The sequence below is a fragment of the Varanus komodoensis genome, unplaced genomic scaffold (genome assembly GCF_004798865.1).
Source record: "Varanus komodoensis strain SLA01 unplaced genomic scaffold, ASM479886v1 scaffold4, whole genome shotgun sequence".
NCBI lineage: Eukaryota > Metazoa > Chordata > Lepidosauria > Squamata > Varanidae > Varanus > Varanus komodoensis.
Window position 1 is genome coordinate 41,571,206 of NW_025335941.1, and position 20,626 is coordinate 41,591,831.

The 20,626-nt window shown below is 43.6% G+C and overlaps 1 protein-coding gene across 1 annotated transcript in view; it reads right to left on the reverse strand.

The window, feature by feature from the left end:
* ARHGAP31 (Rho GTPase activating protein 31) overlaps nucleotides 1-20,626 on the reverse strand; it is a 95,427-nt gene that overhangs the window by 7,893 nt on the left and 66,908 nt on the right. Inside the window, exons 2-9 of the mRNA XM_044441758.1 lie at nucleotides 19,780-19,882; nucleotides 18,460-18,604; nucleotides 12,209-12,291; nucleotides 11,195-11,302; nucleotides 8,954-9,099; nucleotides 6,358-6,556; nucleotides 2,288-2,412; nucleotides 850-909 (exon numbers count right to left, since the gene is read on the reverse strand). Coding sequence (XP_044297693.1) covers nucleotides 850-909; nucleotides 2,288-2,412; nucleotides 6,358-6,556; nucleotides 8,954-9,099; nucleotides 11,195-11,302; nucleotides 12,209-12,291; nucleotides 18,460-18,604; nucleotides 19,780-19,882 — 969 coding nt within the window. The remainder of the gene's footprint in view (nucleotides 1-849; nucleotides 910-2,287; nucleotides 2,413-6,357; nucleotides 6,557-8,953; nucleotides 9,100-11,194; nucleotides 11,303-12,208; nucleotides 12,292-18,459; nucleotides 18,605-19,779; nucleotides 19,883-20,626) is intronic.

The following is a 20,626-nucleotide window of genomic DNA, read 5'->3' on the forward strand; positions in this document are numbered from 1 at the left end:
CACACGCGCACACACACACACACACACAGAGAGAGAGAGAGAGAGAGAGAGAGAGAGAGAGAGAGAGAGAGAGAGAGAGAGAGAGAAGAATATTCTTGGGGTCATTACTACTTCATTCTATCTAATATGTAATAATGAGGATTTTTATTGCTATGACTGATGCAGGTGAAATATTAACCTGTGGAAGTAATTTCTTAACAGGAAATGGCCTTCTTTCAGAAACTTTGGATTTATCACACTGTGGGTTAAAATGAAGGAATTTTCATCTGGTTCAGTCCCTGCATTGGATTTGGGGAATATGCACATTTTGCCTGATCAGCAGCCATCTTGGCTGTCCTGCTTGAGTCATGGTCAACTCCTAGCTCTGCACACTGTCAATGTGATGAGGAGGATGAGTGGAAGGGGAAGCAAGTGGTTGGTCCAGCAGTATCTTTGAACTGGGATTAAACAAAACAATCCAATTCTTTCATTCTATGAACATATTTTTTCAGATACACAAAACTCTCTGGGGCAAATAAATGATACTATTAATATGAACAGGAATGTCTGCCTGAATGGCAATCTAATCAGGGTGCAGAACCTCAAGTGTGGAATCCTAATCCAGATCTAATGTGGTCCTGTCCCTTTGACCTCACCCACTCTTGGAATGTGACCCGGAGAGCTTCTGCAAAATGGCATCTGAACCCTGAGTGGAAGAGGTTTCATCCCTGTCACACACACACACACACACACACACACACACACACACCTCACAGAGGCAGCCACCACCACCACCAGTGTAGACATTTGACATACACGTGCAATTCCTTTTCCCATGAAATGTTTGGTATACACTAACCCAACTCTCACCTTCTACTGGAAGTGAACAAAGAGAGTCCATGCTTTTAGCTGGCCGAATGGTAGCTTTTTCTGTAGGAAGAAAAAATGTAACAAGTTCACTTTCATGCTGTGGAGTTTCGAAAAAGTGAATTGTAACTGCAAACAAAGTGTATTTGCATGGAAACTAGGTCTCCCAAGTGCAGCTGCAATGCATAAAAGGTTTTATTCTCCATTCTCCTTTGTGGTGGGGAACTAAGCATGTTCAGATCATGGAGGGGCAAATTCTTTCCTATTATTTTTCAGATCCCATGTTCAGTGTGTTAATCCACTGAAATGGGGATGCAATTTTACACAGGGTTTTCCAAAGTACTAATTTACAAATTAGCATTTGTATGCATTGTTATCAATTTAAAATGTTCACATTCTTCTTACTAGGCATTATGCTGGGCTGTTATCCTAAAAGCTGGATTTTCACTTCATTTCCATTCTGTAAAATTCACTGTGAAATATCCATGATAACTGTTTGGATATTTGTTGCTAATTCAGGACACTTATCTGTACCTGCTCAGAGACACTTTATAGCTGCTGTGGATGTTGGTTCCACCTCATTTTTGTTGCTGCAATGAACGTCACAGGGGAGCTGATGCCTCTTTAATGTGATACCAATTTTCCCACAAGTGGAACTCTAATCAGAAACAAATCAAGATGCAGTGGAGACTCTGCCAGTGGTGTAATGTAAGCAGGACTTCCAAGGATGCAGCTCCGACACTTTTTATTAGCAGGCATGCAGACTTCACCTGCCCCTGCCCACACGTTTCCTCAGAATTCACTCTGATATTCGCTGTAATTCTCATAGTAGCTTGGGGGGGGGCGGGGGACCAGATTTTCCCAGCAATAATATATTATTCCCTGTTATAATGTAAAGTCTTTTGCAGTGGTCCAATCTTGAATGGGCATTTAATACCTGAATGTATCACAAAAGACCTGGTCCTGGTTCAGAATTTAGCACTACACCAGTGGCCTACACCATCCTTTCCTGGCATATGTTTCTGAATCTCCTTGATAAATTTCCTGACTTGATTTGTACAGATATATCCTTAGCAAATGCTCTCTGGTGGACATAGTTGACCTCTGCATGTGCTTGTATCAAGCTAGCACAGACAATGTATGTTCACCCCAGTATTATAATGGGAAATATTCACAGCAGGCCACTTTGGGCTATGACTGCCTTCCATTGTCCTACTAGGGTGATGTTTCACATGATGCAAGAGGTCAAGTATGTGCTCTCCCCATTGCTCCCATCAAATGTCTTTCAGGCCATCTTTATGTCCTTGCAATTTTTTTTTTTGGCATGAATGGTCTTTTGCAGCACTCTGGAACATTTCTAGGCTACAAAAGGGGGAGCAACAAGGCTGAGATCAGGAAGAAATGATGAGTCCCATCAATAAAGGTCACCAATAGTCCTTACCAGAGAGTTTCTGCCCCCGTACAAACACACTTCCATTTCTGCTCAGTTTAGTCTTTGCTTCTGATCCAGACCGTCCCAAGTTGAAGATTGATTTCCATTTCTTGGATTTGGTGGATAATTTTCTTCTGAAAGAGAAAATGGATAAGATATTGCTAAAGAGTAGCAATGCTTGATTGTAAAAGTGAGACTCTCTCATCTACCTTCTTTGCTGCCCATTTTTAATCTACTGCTTTTTCAAAAATCCTTTCTGTTGCAAAATATCTATCTACCTCACAAATTTCAAAGCAATAAATTTTAATACAAAAAATAAAACAATGTAAGCACTTAACACAATTTCAGTAAAAATATTAGAAGTATTTAAAAATGCAGCTGACATAAATGCTTCCATCAAATGCCATCAAATATGATTAAATGCCTGGAAGTAGAGGGCAGTCTTAACCTAGCACCAAAAAGCATTGGCACTAGGTGGGCCTCAATAGCAATGGGCCACGGCTGAGAAGGCCTTCTCCCTTGTTTCCACCTTCCCAGTTTCCCTCAAAGGAAGCACTTGGAGGAAAGCTCCAGATGTTGATTGTAGTGTCCTGATAAACTCAGGCCAGGAGAGGTGTTCTACCAGGTTCTCTGGTCCAAAGCAGTGTAAGGTCTTATACATTAAAACAACCCATACAAGTTCAATCAGCTTTGGAAGCATACAGGCAGCCAGTGCAAGTGAGCTAGAACTGGCACCATATGTTCAGAACTTTTGCTCCCAGTTATTAATCTGGCTGCTGCATTTTGTACAAGGTGCAGCCTCTGAACAATATTCAAGGGCTGCTCCAGGTAGGATGCCTTGCAATACTCTAATTTGAAGGTTATCAGCTCATAGATTACTGAAACCAGGTTATCCCAGTCCAGATAACAGCACAGCTGGAGCATGTCACTGAGGACGTCTGAGCCTCAGACAGCTCCAGGAAGACTCCCGTGCTACAAACCTGTTCCTTAAGGGTGTCTGTGTGTGTGTGCTGAGCACCCTGCATCTGGTCAGAACCACTCACTAATAGCATCACAGCATCTCTCTTGCCTGTGTTGCACTTCTGTGTGTGTTTAGGGTGGGAGGGTGGGATGTTTTTTGTTTTCTTTTTTTGAAAGCCTGAGGTCTGGAGCCTTTCAGATCTATGGGAAAGGGTATGTTCCAAATGGCCCTACTATTCTCATTGGGAACTAGGCACATTTAAAATTTTTACTATTACAGGGAATGTGTCACACCATCGGGAATCATATAGGAGCCTTTGCCAACAGAAATGGCTACATGTATTTGAATATCAGAAGGGAGTTGTGAGGACTCCATTTTGGGAATAGGAATTCACTGGATTCTTAGGGCTCATCTCCACAGACACTGGTCCACTTTGTGAGACTGAATTCCTGGTGAGCACACCCAGCATTTGGGTGAAGGTTGCCAGGAACTGAGCTCCCTGAGAAGCCTGGACAAGCAGCTTCCCTCTTCCACACTTTGGTTGTGCTGCACGCATTCAAAACAAGGTTGCCGGTCGCACAACTTTCACTCTGCAAGGATTTGTGGACTTACTTTCAGCTTGGCTCACTTCCTAAGACAGGGCTGAGCATGAGAGGAAGACTGAAAATGCCAGAGGGATGGATTCCATGGAAATTCACTGCAACACTAATAGCATCCATAATTTATTTTAGTTCCAGGCTTCGAGTTTTCAAAACATCTGGTTTTACCTTTCAGAGTGGTTAAAAGCTAGAGTGTCAAAACAGGGATGCAGGCATGCACCCCACCCCCTTGGGCCTGCCAGCTGGGGCTACTACAACAGAACTTCATTCCGGGTGGCTGTATTCAGCTTGGTGGGTCATCCGTTATCCAGGCATTTTACTGTGATTATATATGTGAAGCAGCTAAAATAAGCATCAAAACTATTATTTGCACATGATCACTGAGGAAATGAGGCTGAAGGCAAGGCGTATTTCATGCACTGCTATTTTTTTTAATGTCCAAAGTGCTTTAATAGCACAGAAAGCATGCAAACTGAGCATGTATTCCGCTGAATTTGAATAAACAGTGGTTCAGCCTCATTTTCCAGAGCATGAGCAGTCAGTGGAATATGCCAATGTTGTGATGAAAGATCATAGTGCAGAGGTGACACATACTGCACACAGAAATCCAGGTTCAATCCCCAGCAACTCCAGTTTGTTTGATTTAATGCTAGGCAGTAATAATGTCAAGACTTCTGTCCGAGATTCTGGAGTCTCTACCAGGCAGAATTGATCCAGGATAGACAAATATTTTAGGCAATGGGAAAATTTGACAATCTGTCCTAAATACCAGTTGTCATAAGAGTTGTGGCAAAGGACAAGTCACCTACACAAAGGGATGAACAAAAGGCAAAGGTACAGTCTGAAACTCAATCCACTGAACAGCTCTTCTGAATCCACCACCACCAGAAACTTATTTCAGAACAGTCCTGGATGCTGCTATGAAAAAGATCTTTGTCTTTACATGGGCACACGAGCACAGTATTGCCCATGCCTGGAATAAGCAAAGCTGGGCATAAGAAGGCAGTCTATTATATTCCAATCTTTACCAATAATATGTAAATAGCTTGTACCCTGTGTGTGAGCGCGCACGCGCATGCGCACAGTGGCCAAACCATTCAGTGAATTCATGGGTGAAGTAACAGCTGACTTGAAGCATCTGCAGTGTGTTGAACACAGTCTTTCATTCATGTCATGCTTCTTTTGATACAGGAGTTTATTGCCACAGTCATATAAAGAAGTTGCAAAGCAGTGACTATAATTCATTATGTTGCACAGATCTGATTGAATGTCATAGACATTTAAGTATAAAGCAATGCTGAAAACTCCATTGAACCTGCATTACATGATCCTCACATTATTGTTTCCGCCATCTTGCAATGGTCCTTGTGTTGTGGCCCAGGAAAGACGGGTCAGCCTCTCTACCACCGTTCACTTACATGAGTGCTTGTGAGCCATCTGAGTGGGATGGTATAACTTGGTGTCCTGCAACAGGCGAGGGTTAAACCCAAAGGCCTTCATGGCCCCTTCCAACTCTACTATTCTATGCTCCTACCATAAAATCAGAGATGGATGTCACACATGCGGTTGGGACAGGTTACCAGCAGGTGGCTCTCTTCTAACACATGTCCAAGACCTGTGTTTAGCATTCAGCTCACGCTGATCACGAATTCTAAATGAAGCAAAGCTATAAAAGCAATTCCTCAGAACAAGGTTACATCCGTCTGTTTGCTTGAATAGTAAGAGGCCTGCACCAGACAGGGACTACAGCTTTGCATGCCAGTGCAGCGTAGTCATTAAGAGTGTGGGAGTGCGACTCAGAGGTCTGGGCTCTAGTCCTTAACAAGTCATGAGGCCATTCTCTACCCCTCTGCCTAATCTATCCCACAGGGGTGTTTGCTGTGAGGATAACAGGGAGAGGAGAAGAAACATGCAAGCTGCTGGGGGTTCTTTGCAAGAGGAAGAAAGGGAAGGTATCAGTATAATGTGAAGATGGTGGCGCCCTGTCATCTCCACCTATTAATGATTTCAAGCAACAGGAAAGAGGCTTCTTGAAGTGCTGCTGCCAGCCCAGGAAGCAATCTTTGGTGAGAAAGAGCTATGGCCTGTTCTTATGGCATGGAGAAAGCTAGCCAGACATTGCAGTTGTTAGTGGTAATGAGTAATTGGCCTTCTCTCAGAAGTGGTGAAATGTCACATGCCTTATACCACAGGGTAGGCAGGCAATGGCAAAGAAGCCCATCTATCTACACAATCTGCCCCCTCAAAAATGCCCCCAAATTCCACTGGGCCCTCATCCCCAGATATTTTGCCAAGCTTACTGAAAGACATGAGTGGGTGCTGATGCAGAAATGGTATCACCCTCATGAGTTCTGGATGTTTGCCAGTGTAAGTACCCACACTATGGCCTCCCAGCCTGTAAGAGGAAGCCCTGGGCAGTGGTGAGCTCTTGCCAGTTGCCCAAGGATGTCACATGCTGACATGGAGGCCCAGCTGTCTTTTCATGGTCACCTTTCTGACGAAAGAACAGGACCACTTACTTGCTGTCAGGAAGGTCAAGGACAGTATGATAGAAGGAGCCTGTGACTGGAACAATTTCTGGCAAGCTGTTCTCCCTTCGTTCTTTCCGGGCAGGGTGGCAGGCTGAGAGGCTTCGGGCCTGAGCCTCTTCCAGGCTCACCAGTTTCATTGGCAGAGAGGTGGAGGGCAGAGTCAGGCTCTTCACAGCAGGCTTATTCTCTGAAATGTAGGAGGTGGATAGGGGGAAAGGAGTTACAGATTGCAGCCCACTTGATTACAAATTCCTCCTTCCTAGTTAGAGGCAGGGCTTAGAGATGCTGTGGGGGGGGGGGGTTCTCAGAAGGTCTCTCCACTGTTTCCTTTCATCACTAACCACTGCCAGTTAAAATAATGTTTGAGAGTAGGCTTATTGTTGGATTCTCTTCTCTCCCAGCAGCTTGATCCATTGCCCTGCTTTCTACCCCAGCAGGTTCCTGGTCACCAGCCATTCCCCAAAATTCACCAGCATTCGTCTTCTAAAGAGGAGGCCTAAGAATCTCTGCTGGACTGAACTTTTGGAAAGGCTCACTTCCAGTTCTGGTATTTTAGATGAATCAACATTCTCTTCCTAACCCGATGATTTCAGGGAGTTTGTTCTGAAAACAGACATTCCTTTTCCTATTTATCAGTGGCTGCTGTTGTTAGCAGGAAGTATTGAAATGCCAGCTCTCAAACTCCAGAAAGTCCTGATGATTAAAGAGGACTTTTCCTGTTTCAGCCATGGCAATTGGCAGTTCTGTTCACTAATGACTGCAGTCATTGATAAATGGGAAATAAAAGACCACAAAGCAAACTTTTCTAAAAATTTCCTTTGTAGTGAAAGGATTAGGGGAAACAAACCATCGCAGAAGACTTCAAAATGCACCTGGCCAAGCCCATCTTAGATTATCTCAAAGATAACACTATCAGATGCCATGTATTTAAATTTTAAAATAACATATACATGTACAGGCTATTGCAAATGTTATGACCAGCTCATGGAAACCATTTTAAATGACTCCTGGTGGTAAACATCATCATCTTTATTATTTTATTTTTATCACCCAAAACTTTCTGGACAAAGTAATAAGTAATGTAAGTTATTTACAGTAATAATCCATCGTAAAGCCTCTGTATGGACAAGCTTATCACATAGATTTCTTAGGACAGCACAACAGCTTTTGCTTTGGGGCAACTGGAGGAATTCACCCCACCTGAATAAGTATAATAATAGTCGCTACATTGAACACTTTAAAAGAGTCTCTGCATTATAACCATAAGACATAAGCAAGTACTGTCTTTTCTTTGTCTTTTTTTTTTCTTTTTCTTCTTCCTCTTCCTCTTCTTTTTAATGTTGCCATTACACAAAAAACCACTACCAAGCCAATTTTCCAGCATGATGCTAATGGTCAAGCATACTTCTGACATCTATCAAATTCTTAATGCAGCACCTCTGGGCTTGGTCTACATGCCAAATGTTTTGGGTGGCAAGGTGCTACCTCAGCATGGGTCAGGCTAGTGATGAGGGCAGTGCTCTGGAATCTGCAAGCCATTACGACAGAAGCAAAGAAACCCTCTGAGCCAGCCAGTTTTCTATGCTGTTGGCTTCCCTATCTCTGCTTTCTGAAACTATCCACTTGCAAAGGCAGCAGGAGGGAGACCCAATAGCAGAGGGAAATGGGAAAGTGGGAGCTTTGTCCTACATTGCATAGGTTCCTGTCTGCAGTGAAGGCGTTGGAGCCTTCTCAGAGCCCTCATTGCCAAGGGGGACTCTGGAAATTGTAACTTTTTATTTCTTCCTGACAAAGACTGAGAAGTTCTGCACACTGGGTCTGTCTGATCTTAGACAAACTTTCAAAAATGCTTTTGAGTTTTCTCTGACAATGACCCAAGAAAGCTCAGAGGGCTGAGCCAATTATGAGCTGCGATGGTAGGGTGAGAATGGGGCTTTCCATCATCAATAGTTAGGCTACAGATGGGACTGGTTACCATCTCAAGATGTGGGGTTTTCACTGAAATAGTCATTGGTGGGAAACCTCCAGTCGAGGGCCAAAGCCAGTGCACAGAGACTTGCATCTGTCCTGTGGAGGCTCCTTCCAAGGCCCTGCCTCCTCGCCCAGTGCTAAGGAAAGGCAGCCCCTTTCTAGTATTGGTAAAGGAAATGCTGCAATCTCTAGTTGCTGATTGGAAATATCTACACAGGTTTACAGAAAGGGCAACTTTTCTCTAATGCAAAGGGGGTGAGTTGTTTTTCTGTGCTATACAACAATTAAATTTCTCTCTCTATGACACCTGGAAGAAGACTTTGAGGAGGAGGAGGAGGAGGGACTTAGGGATTAAGGAGACCAATGTGATCCGGGCTCCAGGGAGGTGAGTGAGAAGGTAATGTGGTCCTCAGGGCTGGAACAGTACTCTATCCCGGATGTAGCTCATCCACATGTTCTTCTTCCATTTTCTTCTCATATGCAGTTGGAATTTGAGGCTGAGAACAATTAAATACCATGTAGAATAGGTCTGACAGTAAGATCTAGCTCACTTGTCAATGAAATCTGGATAGGATTACTGCTGGTATGGAAGAAGTGGTTTTGAAGGACTCACCCTCATTCTCCTTTGGCCTGGCACAGCCACTGTCATTGAAGATTTCCTCTACATGATTCAGTATAAACTCAATCACCAACTGCTGAACTCGCACCTCCAGGAAAGCTGCATCTCCATTGCAGCCCACAGCCTCAATCTCCTTTGACCTGCACCACAGTAAGAGAAGCAGGTTGGAAAAGCAACGGAACAACACAAAACCAAGGTAGACCTTCGGCTCTGTTTCACACAAAATAGAGAGTACACAAGCTAGGCTCACATATAATAGCTTGCTCTGGGCATTCTGGGGAAGGTGTATATCTCTGAAATCCAAAGCTAAAGGAGCGCACAGGAATAATCCACATTACATGGAAATCAGAGGCAACACACCATTCCTTTCACTGGCCTGAATCAAATTGTTCGGTATTTGATTGCTTGTCAAAGTATTTCTATGTCATCTTTCTATCCCTAGGGGACCACCAAAAAGAGAATCAATGTGGTAGAGAGGTCCAAGTATTAGACTAGGAACAGGGAGACCCACATTCACATCTTTGCTCATCCAAGAACCCCACTGTGTGATCTTGGCCAGTCACTCTTTCTCAGGGCAAATTAGGCCTCAAAGATGTCTTTGTATTCAGTGGAGGGGGGCAGGGAACAAAGGCAAAGAACATCAGCTGGGATAGGAATATGTCAAGTAGCAAAATTCAAGTTGGTCTGCCATTTATACCCCAAAGCTTGTTAATACTTCTGAACATAACAGATTGCAAGCTTTATTTCTTGTTTGTATGAAAACTGTGCATATTTTCCAGATGTGCACATCCACTGCATGCATTTTTAAATGCATGCATTTTTATACACTACAAAATTTGCCAGTAAACTTGTGGTTGGCACGAGGGACTTTTCAAGATATGGAAGACAGAACGGGGAGGGGGGCAGGAGCTGTAGGCCTCCGCAGCCAGCATAACTTAGGGATTTTAATGTGTTAAGCAGAGCAAATGTGAAAATAAATAAATATGTAAATAAACGCAGGAATAAAGAATGTGCCTTCCTAAGGAGTTTCCTGGCAAGCAGTTGTACTTTCTAGACTAAATGCAGTGCTAGTTACAGCTGGGGCTGCTGAAGCTTAAGTTGATCCACAGGATTTAGCTTATCTGTGTGCAGGAACATCACATCAAAACAACATCAAGTGGGTCTGGAAGGTAAAGCATCAAATGAGAACATCACATCTCATCTTGATGAATGCTGTGGGTTTATGCTTGCTCTTTTTATTATTAAAAAGAACTTTGTGCTGCTTGTTCCCTATCCTTTCAATGGTACCACCAAACCAATCTCTCTTCCCACCCCAACCCCATACCCAAAGAAGGAGTAGATAAACTGGTTCTTATCTTGACACGGCAAAGTGTTACTGAAGAAATTATCTCTGGGCAGCAAATCCTTTGTAAAGTTAATGGCTGGAGGGTTAGATAAACTCAAAGGGAACTTTGCCAATAGGATAGCCATGTAAGGAAACTGCAGCAGCACCTCCTGGTCTTTCATGTTCTCCTTAGAATCCAGATTTGTAATGAGAATCACATTTCCACCAAAAATGGACAGTAGATGGAATTAAAGATTTGGAGCAGAGTATATTTAGCAGCTCTAACATCTCTTGCTATCATAGGACTAACTCTGTCTCATCCACAGTAGTAACATTGAAGAAGTTTGTTTGGGGTGACTCTGCCAAGAGCCAAATACCCTTATTGCATCCTGCATACTAGGAACTCTGCTTCCACAGAATTTAAGCAAATATGATTTGTGCAACTGTGCCTCTGCTACTGCATTCATTAAATGGGTTGTCGTATAGAGAAACACTCTGTCAAATGTGCCCAATATTGGTTCCAGGCATCCACATGATACCATTATCCAATCCTTGTCATCCTGCATTTGCTCTGTAGTTCTTCCATTTCTACTCAGTCCACAGAAAGTCTGACTTTTAAAACAAAGGAGTAGTGGAATCTCTCCATGTATAGATGCCCTTGGGATCTATATTGGGATTTATTGAGCTCCAATGCTGGGGTGACTTTCCATTGACCTGCTACTTACCAGTGGGTATGCTAATATTCACCTCCCAAAGACTGCTAAAATTCTCCTCCCAAGAGCTGAGCTCCCCCAGACTTATTGGAGTTCCTTCTCCTTAGCTGGATCGTCTCATCTGTTCTTAAATCTTCATGCATCCCCTTTCTGGATTGTCTCCATGGCGAAATGAAACAGCAGGAGTTTCCATCATACCTGAGGAGATTGGGTGCCCACACTAAAGCCAGGTTCCTGGTGTGCATGTTGGTCATGTTGCTGAGGGATGCTAGAAGTGTCAGGTGCTTGCTCAGGTATTCCAGGGTCCTGCAATGGTTGATTAAGATCAAACGTTTGTGTGTGCTTATGATTTCGTTTTTTCAAATCTTTCACTAACCATATGCCTGTAATCATACCATACACTCCTGGTTGTGCTGAGAGAAGAAGGATGGCCAAAGTTCACAAGTGTCGCATTAAGCACCTTGAACAAGCCAAGATCTACAATCTCTACCAACCACCAACACCTTTTTCCTGCCTCTGCCCATGTTTCTCCTCCCGCCAGCCAGCCCAACTGCCCATGAACTTCTAATGCTCATGAGCTCCCTGCTTAGTTGGACTCCCAAACCCACATCTCACATCTCTCAACTCCTTCAATTCCATCACATGTTTGACAGAGAGGAATGGGGAAGAAACAAAGGAAATCTGTCCAGAACTTTTGGAAACCCTTCTCTGAACTCCTTAGAAACCCACACATGGGACATGTGTCAGCTGCCAGAGCTAGAAACCACTGTAGCGTTTTATGCAGACAAACCTGCTGAGAATGACACAAACCCTTTTAATTAACAACAGAAAAGGACCCCTGTATCTTTAGTGCATTTTGGAAGGGGATGTGATGAAGTCCTGAGGAGCAAAGTGCCACTAATTCACAGGAACTCTGAAACATAAGACAGTGTTTTTATGGGAAAATGCATTGCACTGATCTTGTGCACCACTGGCCAAGTCCATTCTACAAACTTCAGGTAGAAGACTGTGTGGTTTTAAGGAACATCATTTTATCCTGAAGTAAAGCAGTACCTTCCATAATGGAAGTAAAGAAAGGGATCAGAAACCGACTTCAAAACCTTCAATCCATAAGTGATTCTTGCAATACTGATAATATTTCCCTGCCACCCATAATATTCACTTATTCACTGAGACTGTCCCGACGTCTCAGAAGCCAGGTTTTTATTTTACCTGTAATGAGATGGTGGAAGTTCCTGGATGGCATTCTGAATTTGGGCCAACTGCTCTTCCTCCGGGAAGCACGACACTGCCTCCTTCAGGGAGAGGGACAACAGAGAATCAAACAGGTGTAGAGCTGGAAAAGACTTTGAGGACCAATTGGTCCTGAGCTGCACCCTCAGAAATGGACATCATGGTAGCCTGTATACAATTATATCTGCATCCACCCCAAGAACTCATGCACTCATTTGCAAAGCAGAACGTTCTATGGACATATAATTCTCATTCTTTGTGCTGGTGTTGATTAGAGGTCAGTCCTATATGACTCATATAGTTATTTGGAATGATTTGTCTCCATGCTGCTATAGGTGGATACTTAGGGATTGCTATTCAATTTATTGTAGCACATTAGCACTTTCCTTACAACACAGTAGTAGGGAATTCTGCTTTCACACAATCAGATCAATGATTCACCCTGTCTAGTATGAATTAAATAATGAATGAAGACAATGCTTGCTTAATTGAAGCTCACACTGAACCCCTCATATGAATGAATAAACTGCCCAAGAATAGGCTGTTACTTGCAAAAATATTTTTTGTTTATAGCATTAACCACAGCTTTCTTCCATTCATTTTCAAAACCTCATATGCTTGTTAAAATTAGATCCAAAAAGGTAGAAAAATCACAACCCAAATGTAAATAAAGACAATGCTAGTCTTACTTAAAAGTAGACCCACTAAATGAATGGGACGACTAGATAAATTGTGGATTCAACCCAGCATTGCAAAACATAAACACTGGCACAATCACCTGTATTTTCAATAGCTCTTGTATAAAGTGTTGGGATGCAGGGCAGCAGCAAGTGAGGGTGTATTAAATATTAAATATCATAATGAGGTTCCTGTATATAGCTACTATGATTTGTACAGTGTATGACTGTAAATAGGTATACTAATGAGCACCTTAGGAATGTAATTATAACATTCAGAAAGGTTGTTCATTCTGCTTCCCACATATGGCCTTCAGTATTGATAATTTTTGGTGCCTAGCAATCCACATTCCTCTCACAAGAACATGGTGAGATAGATCCTTATGATTAATCCCATTCTACAGAGAGAATGACAGGATGATGAAGCATTGGCTGACCAAGAACAGCCATGGTCTGGGGACTGAATGTGCTACAAAGGCTACATGGGTGGGGAAGATAAAAACAAACTCTGCAGATTCAAGGGAAGGTGGCTGTGGCCCTGAACAACTGGTAGGAGATTGTGAGCAGTTGTTTCTAATTCATGTTCAGCACTTTGGAAATTTAGGGCAGTTTTGAAAACAATAGTTATAATGTTGGGAAATCAATAGTGAAAGAAAATCCTTTAACACCTGGTTAACGGAACAGCAGCAAGAGCTGTGAGATGAGATGAAATGGACTCCAGATTATCGTAGTGAATGGGATAGCTTAACACCAGAGGTTGGTCCCCAGCAGCTTTAGGTTAGGGGAATATTTGGCATTTTGAGTGAGTGTTGTAGGCAATCACACCAAATGGCTGCATAGGTGGGGTGTTTTTCCACCCTTAAAATGGCTGCTGTGGTGGGCATGGTAAACCGTCACAAACACCAGAAGGCAAACTGGAAAGATCAGAATTAAAATAAGTTGCCCAAACCCTTTTAAACTCAAATAAAACACAGCTGGAGAGTGACACTTCACTTTACCTGACTTGCAGCTAATTTTGCTTTTAAATACTTAAAAATCCACCACAAGAGGCCCCCTGCAAGCAGCATGTTGGAGACCCCAGGCTGATACACTCCTCTGGCCAGTTGTGGATAAGTGGATGTACCTGAGGGAAGCCACAAGTACACTGAGGAGCTGGTATTGGACTTCACCCTGTGGGAGGAATAGTCCTCATAATGTGGATTGTGGGTGTGTTTATTCCAAGAAAGAATTGTGAGCCCAGTGACTGGGCTTTTCTGAAATAGAGCATAGAGCAGAGCTCCAGCTGTATTCTTAGCTCTGCAATCCCTTTGAGCCTTTGGGGAGGGGACAATACACTCCTCAGTTGTGGAGCTGCCACTGACCTCTTGCTTCCACCATACTTACTACTAACCCTATTTTGGAATGCAAAATTATGCATGGAGTTTTACAAAAGGGCTTCTGTTCCATCTATATGGCTTTTCCAATCTTCTCAGAAGACAGACATAATCCATACTCAGCTCCCTCCCCACTGCGCCCCCAGCTTCAGAATGAAGTCATTGCATTCAAGTTGTTGGGCTATTTCTGCTTGGACAGTTTCCACCTACACCTGCTCTCTGCATTCATGGCAAAATAATTTTGAACCTGATTTTCCATGGCTCTGCACCTTGACTCATTAAGCTCAGCATAAATGGAGGTGGGGAATGTAGCTGCAGCACAGAAATGTAATGCTTTCACCCACTTTGCGCTAGATTAAGTGACAGTGGAAGCCTCTGCCGATAAAATGATAATAAGAAGTATGGTATAAAAAGAATGCAAAAAATAAAAAAGAGAATTTAAAATGGAATTTTTTATCTAGTATTCTCAGTAAAGAATACTGAAAGAGACTCTAGTTTCCAGCATATATTGCATCTTTTGGTTTAATCTTTGATATTACATTGATCCATTGTGCCTATTATTTTACAGACTTTCAATTACTGAAATGAGTTTTTTAAACATGCATAGTGTGTTGGGAGGGAGTCTATTATAATGTCTTCCATTTGTGTCACCATAATCCTCAACATGTACATCCTCAAGACACACCCTTACCCAAACACAATTAATCCTCATGAGCTTTTAAATCATTGTTTGCAGAGGGGATGATGAACTTTGGATAGCTGGGGGCACACTGCGCTGCCCCCAAGTCACACACACTCATCTGCTGCAGCCACCCATGGAAGTGGCCGTCGGGCTGCCAGAAGTGACTGCATGACCATATCCTCTACTAGGAAACAAGGCAGAATGACTGGAAATCTGGCAATATGGTACTGCTAGGGGCCATGTCACCAAGGTATGGGACACAGTGGAAGTTTTCAAACCTCCCATAGGACGTATGTAGTCCATTTCTGGCTTAGAATCAATCAAAAAGCACAGAGCTACAAAGAAGTGCATGAACAAGCACAAGGCCACAGCAACATAGCAAAAATAAACCATAAAATAATTTAGTGGGCCTGTGCCGTGTGCCCTTTGCTCAGAAAGGAACACCGTCTAATCTCAAATTAAGGGAGCTTTGCCTAATATTCTAGCAGGCTCCAATCAGTTTCCTTGTTTTACGTGATAGTGACTATTATGCCTATCCTAGGGCTGGTTTGCATTTAGTTTGCCCCAACTGTGGCCTGGAGTAACAAAAGCCCAGTAGATGCATTCCCTCTAGGTAGCCCTGTGCCAGCCAGCTGACGATCTGAATGGCACAGGCATTACTGGAGAGTTCTTCTTCTCTGCCCACTTACGCTGTCGGAGCATTTAAACAGGGCACAGAAGACAAATGAATCAACCTGGAACAGCAGGCTGGAACAGAACTCCCTTGGCGTTCTGCCTGAGGAGTATCATCCCTTTCACAAGGGTTAAGAAAACAGTCCGTCAGCACAATCTTTTGTTTCCCAGTGATGGTGTGATGAAATAGGTGCACTGCTGCCTTTCAAAACCATCTTCTTTGGTTTTATTTGCTCAGTTATTTCACTCTTAAGCGTAGTTCTGTTGTTTCTTTTAAAGTAATGCTTTTAATGTGGGCTTTTAATTAGTTTTATTGCTTCTGCTTTTCTTGTGTACGTTGGCCTGAGACCTTCAATTACTATATGGTCTCATGAAAATAGTAGTGATAGTAATAGTAGTAATAGTAAAGGAAAGGAGGATTTGTGTGACAAGGAAACACATGTTGAAGCTCTGGGATCTGGCATTTTGAGATCTTTACTGGTTTCTCAGAGGCTTTCAGGATATGTAGACTCATTTATTTAGTTATTTATTTATTTAAACCATTTTTATGCCGCTCCATCCGCAAAAAGCCTCGGGGCGCCTTACAACAATAACGAATAAACATAAATAAACAGTTTATACAATTAGCGTTAAAAAACCGGAAACATCTCGGCCTGTACATAAAAACCCTATACATACAATTAATAAATTAACAATTAAAATAACTTTTAAATAAAAAGGTCTTGGCCTGGCACCGAAAAACAAATAACGACGGCACCAGGTGGACCTTTCTGGGAAGTGCATTCATAGGTGGGGTGCCACCGCAGAGAAGGCCCTCCTCCGGGTACTCACCCTCCTAATATCATTCACAGAGGGTTCCCAGAGAAGGGTCTCTGCTGCCGATCTCAAGGGGTGGGAGGGCATATATGGACGCAAGCGTTCCTTTAGATAACCAGGTCCGAAGCCATTGAGGGCTTTATAGGTGATAACCAACACCTTGAATTGGGTCCGGACTTCAATGGGGAGCCAGTGGAGCTGACGGAGAACTGGGGTTATATGAGAACAAAGCCCAGTCCCTGTCAGCAACCTGGCAGCTCTGTTTTGCACCAATTGAAGTATCCGGACTGTCTTCAAGGGTAGCCCCACATAGAGCACGTTACAGAAGTCTAAACGGAAAGTTACCAGTGCATGTGTCACTGTTGCCAGGCAATCATTCTCCAGGTAGGGACGCAGCTGATGGATCAGCCGAAGCTGAAGGAAAGCGCTCCTTGCCACCACCGTCACCTGAGCTTCTAATGACAGCTCAGAGTCGAGGAGCACTCCCAAGCTGCGAACCTTGTCCCTAAGAGGGAGTGCAACCCCATTCAGGACAAGGTCCAGGTCCCCCACCCCGAAGTCCAAACCACCTACCAACAAGACCTCCATCTTGTCTGGATTGAGCTTCAGTTTATTGGCCTTCATCCAGCCCATTACCTCAGCCAGGCACCGGTTCAGCACAGCCACTGCCTCACCTGGATTGGTTGAAAACAAGAGGTAGAGCTGGGTATCATCAGCGTACTGATGATTCCGCAGCCCACACCTCCTGATGACCTCTCCCAGCGGTTTCATATAGATGTTGAATAGCAAGGGGGACAAAATGGACCCCTGCGGAACTCCATGGCATAACTGCCATGGTGCAGAGCCATAGTCCCCCAGCACCACCTTCTGGAATCGGCCATTGAGATAGGAGCGGAACCGCCACAGAGCAGTGCCTCCGACCCCCAATCCCGCTAGCCTATCCAGAAGGATACCATGGTCGATGGTATCGAAAGCCGCTGAGAGGTCCAGGAGAACCAACAGGGATGCACTCCCCCTGTCTCTCTCCCTGCACAGGTCATCATACAGGGCAACCAAGGCAGATTCAGTACCATACCCGGGTCTGAAGCCGGACTGAAATGGGTCCAGATAATCAGTTTCATCCAAGAGTGCTTGGAGTTGTCCCGCCACCACCTGCTCTAACACCTTGCCCAAGAACGGGATGTTGCCCACCAGTCTATAATTGGCGGCCATCTCTGGATCCAGGGATGCCTTCTTTAGGACTGGCCGGACTACCGCCTCCTTTAAAGGGGCAGGTACCCAGCCGTCCCTTAGAGAGGCGTTGACAACCTCCAGGATCCAGGTCCCTATCCTGTCCTTGGCTTTCCTGAGTAGCCAAGATGGGCAAGGGTCCAGTAAGCAGGTGGCAGGACGTACTTGGCTCATGTTCATGGCACACATGGGAGCATTCACAGTGATGTCACCACAAACACTGAAGCCAGGGGCTGCAGCTGGAACTTCATGCACTCAGCACACGTGCTCTGCCACTCAGCTATGGTCAAGTGAAAGGGGCAGAATGGGATGAAAGATGGCACTAAGCACTGCCAAGCTTGCAAAAGAAGAGGTACATTGGCTTATGCTTGCTGGGAAGTTACCTCGCTATGTAGGAATGCTTCACTCCCAATGCCTGCTCCATGAGCAGCTAGTTGAAACCAAGAGGTGATGAGAGGCAATCAATCTCTACAAAATCTGTACATTCTCCCATTTACTGTTACCCTCACATGCAATTTGGGGCTAGGGTTTAAACCTGATTCAGGTTAAGGCATGGCAATAAGTAACAAATGAAATGCAGAAAGAACCAAGAATGAAGAAGAAAAGTAAGCAAACAAGGAAATGTAGAAACTGACAAAAATGATGGATGGTTCTCTTCACATGCACTCCACCCCACCTGTCCCCTGCTGTCTTTTTCTTTCACAGACACACATCCTAATGGAGTGAATCCAAACTATAACAGCTCTAGCCAGGCAGGAAGCAAGGAGGAAAACATCTCACCGTGAATTTCTTGTAAAGTTCATATGTGAGGAGGGGGTTGGGCAGCTCCCGGAAGTATAACTTGCAGAGCGACCCCACACAGTGAATGTCCTGAAGGTAAACTTCCTTTGTCAGGTCCGGGCATTGATCTGAGCCAAATTCTTGTCTGAAACAACAGAGGCATGCTGGGGTTAATGAACAGAATGAGATGGAAACTATTTGTGTCTCGATTTCTGTTGCAGACAAAGGCAAGACAAAAAAAAAACAAAATGGAAAAGGGAAAATGACACTGATTGGGTAGCAAAGATCTGATAATGTAATGCCTCAGTGAGGGGGAACCTGTTCAGTACCAAATATTACCATGGAAACCTATCATAACCTTGAGGGCTTTATGGATTCTGCATATTCTTTTTTCACATAATCTGCATGCTATTTGCATGAAGATGATCTATTGTAGTGGACATAATTTTGCTAGTGGACATAATTTTGCGCTGTTCTCCAGTGTATACAAGGTGTTTCCAGCTTGTGCACCTTCCATCTTAAGTGCAGCACCACAGGTTTAGAGAGGAAGAAACAGTGATTTATATCAGCATATTCACATTCAAGTAGGTGCCATCCACACAACCCTTTCCTGCAGCAGGCAAAATGTATATGCCAGACTGAGTTTGTGCTCACCATTCCATAAAAATATGAGGAAAGGAACACGAAGTCAACACTTTCTGTCATAGCCTGATGCACATGAACCAGGGCAATGGGAATGTTTCTATTCTCAATAATAAGAAAATGACCTTTAAAAGCATGGGATTTATCAGGGGACATGAGTTCAGAATAAGATCTAGAGTTCATCCACAAAGCAAGATTTTCCAACACATGCTAATTTAACTAACCCGTACTACTATCATTGAATGCAATGGAAAAAACTAACCCATGTTAAAAATGATGTGTAAAGATCAGATAAGAACATAAGAGCCATGCTGGATCATACCAGTGGTCCATCTAGTCCAGCATTCTGTTCATACAGTCAACCCGCTGCCTTACAGGATCCCACAGGCTGGATAGGACTGGAACAGCACCTTCCCATCCAAGTTCCCCAGACGTTGGTATGCATCGGCCTACTGCCTTTGCTGCTAATGTAACTTATAGCCATTGGAACTAGTAGCCACTGTTATGAACTCCTATACAGTCAACTTTAAGGTTACTCCTAGAATTAATATCCAGTTTATTCCCCACAGCCACATTGCTACTTTTTAAAATCAACAACAGGACAGGTTCTCATGGTCTTTCACAATCCATCTTCAATAGCAAACTTTTCTTTTTGCATTTCTTTTTTATATGCCTCACCTCAGTTTTTGAATGTTGGATGCCACACCAGAAAGCCGGTAGATGCCGTCCACAATTCCGTGGGTCTCTATGAACTCTGCACAGCTCTTCAGCACTAGGGGAACTAACAGAAGGGAAAGAGACTTAGGCAACAGGGAGAGCTCTCCTGTGGATCCTCAGATTCAAATGCACCATAAGGTTATTCTTCTTATAGTGGGCAAAGGATGAGGAACAAAGTAACGCAGGCACTGATATGAATCAACTTAAGTCCAGTAGTTAATTGATCAGAAAATTGCCTCCCCAGGGAGATTAGCATGTCCCCCACTTCTTACTGGCCTTTACACAACTGATTAAAGCTACAGTTATGCCACACTTCTAGAGATGAATATATTCCTTGATTTAGAGGCTTCCCCTGCTCTGTATGTCTTTTATCTGCTTGTTCTTAGTTTTAATAGTTGTATCTTGTTTCTTTTATGGCCTTATTATAAGTTGCCTTGAGCGACCAGAGTAGAGAAGTGATTAAAAATACATTAAATAAACATTATAATCCCCTCCTCCAAATTTAGTGGAACAGAGACACACCAGCAGCATCCTCCCATCACTGAAACAAGGAAAACAAACTTTGAAATGGCTTTTCCGTCTAACTATAACCAGGCTGGGCTCAATATGCTCCCATGTTTAGAAGCATTTGAACTTCTACTTCAGGGCTAGAATCGAGGGCAGGTATGGTCATGCACCTGCCAAGGACTCATTTCAAATAGGGGTCTAGTCGCAACAGTGGCCTGCACTTGCTCTTCCTCCTATTCGTCACTGCAGAGTTCTTACTGCCCTGCCTCTCACGCTAACCCAGATGATGGCAGTGGTGAGA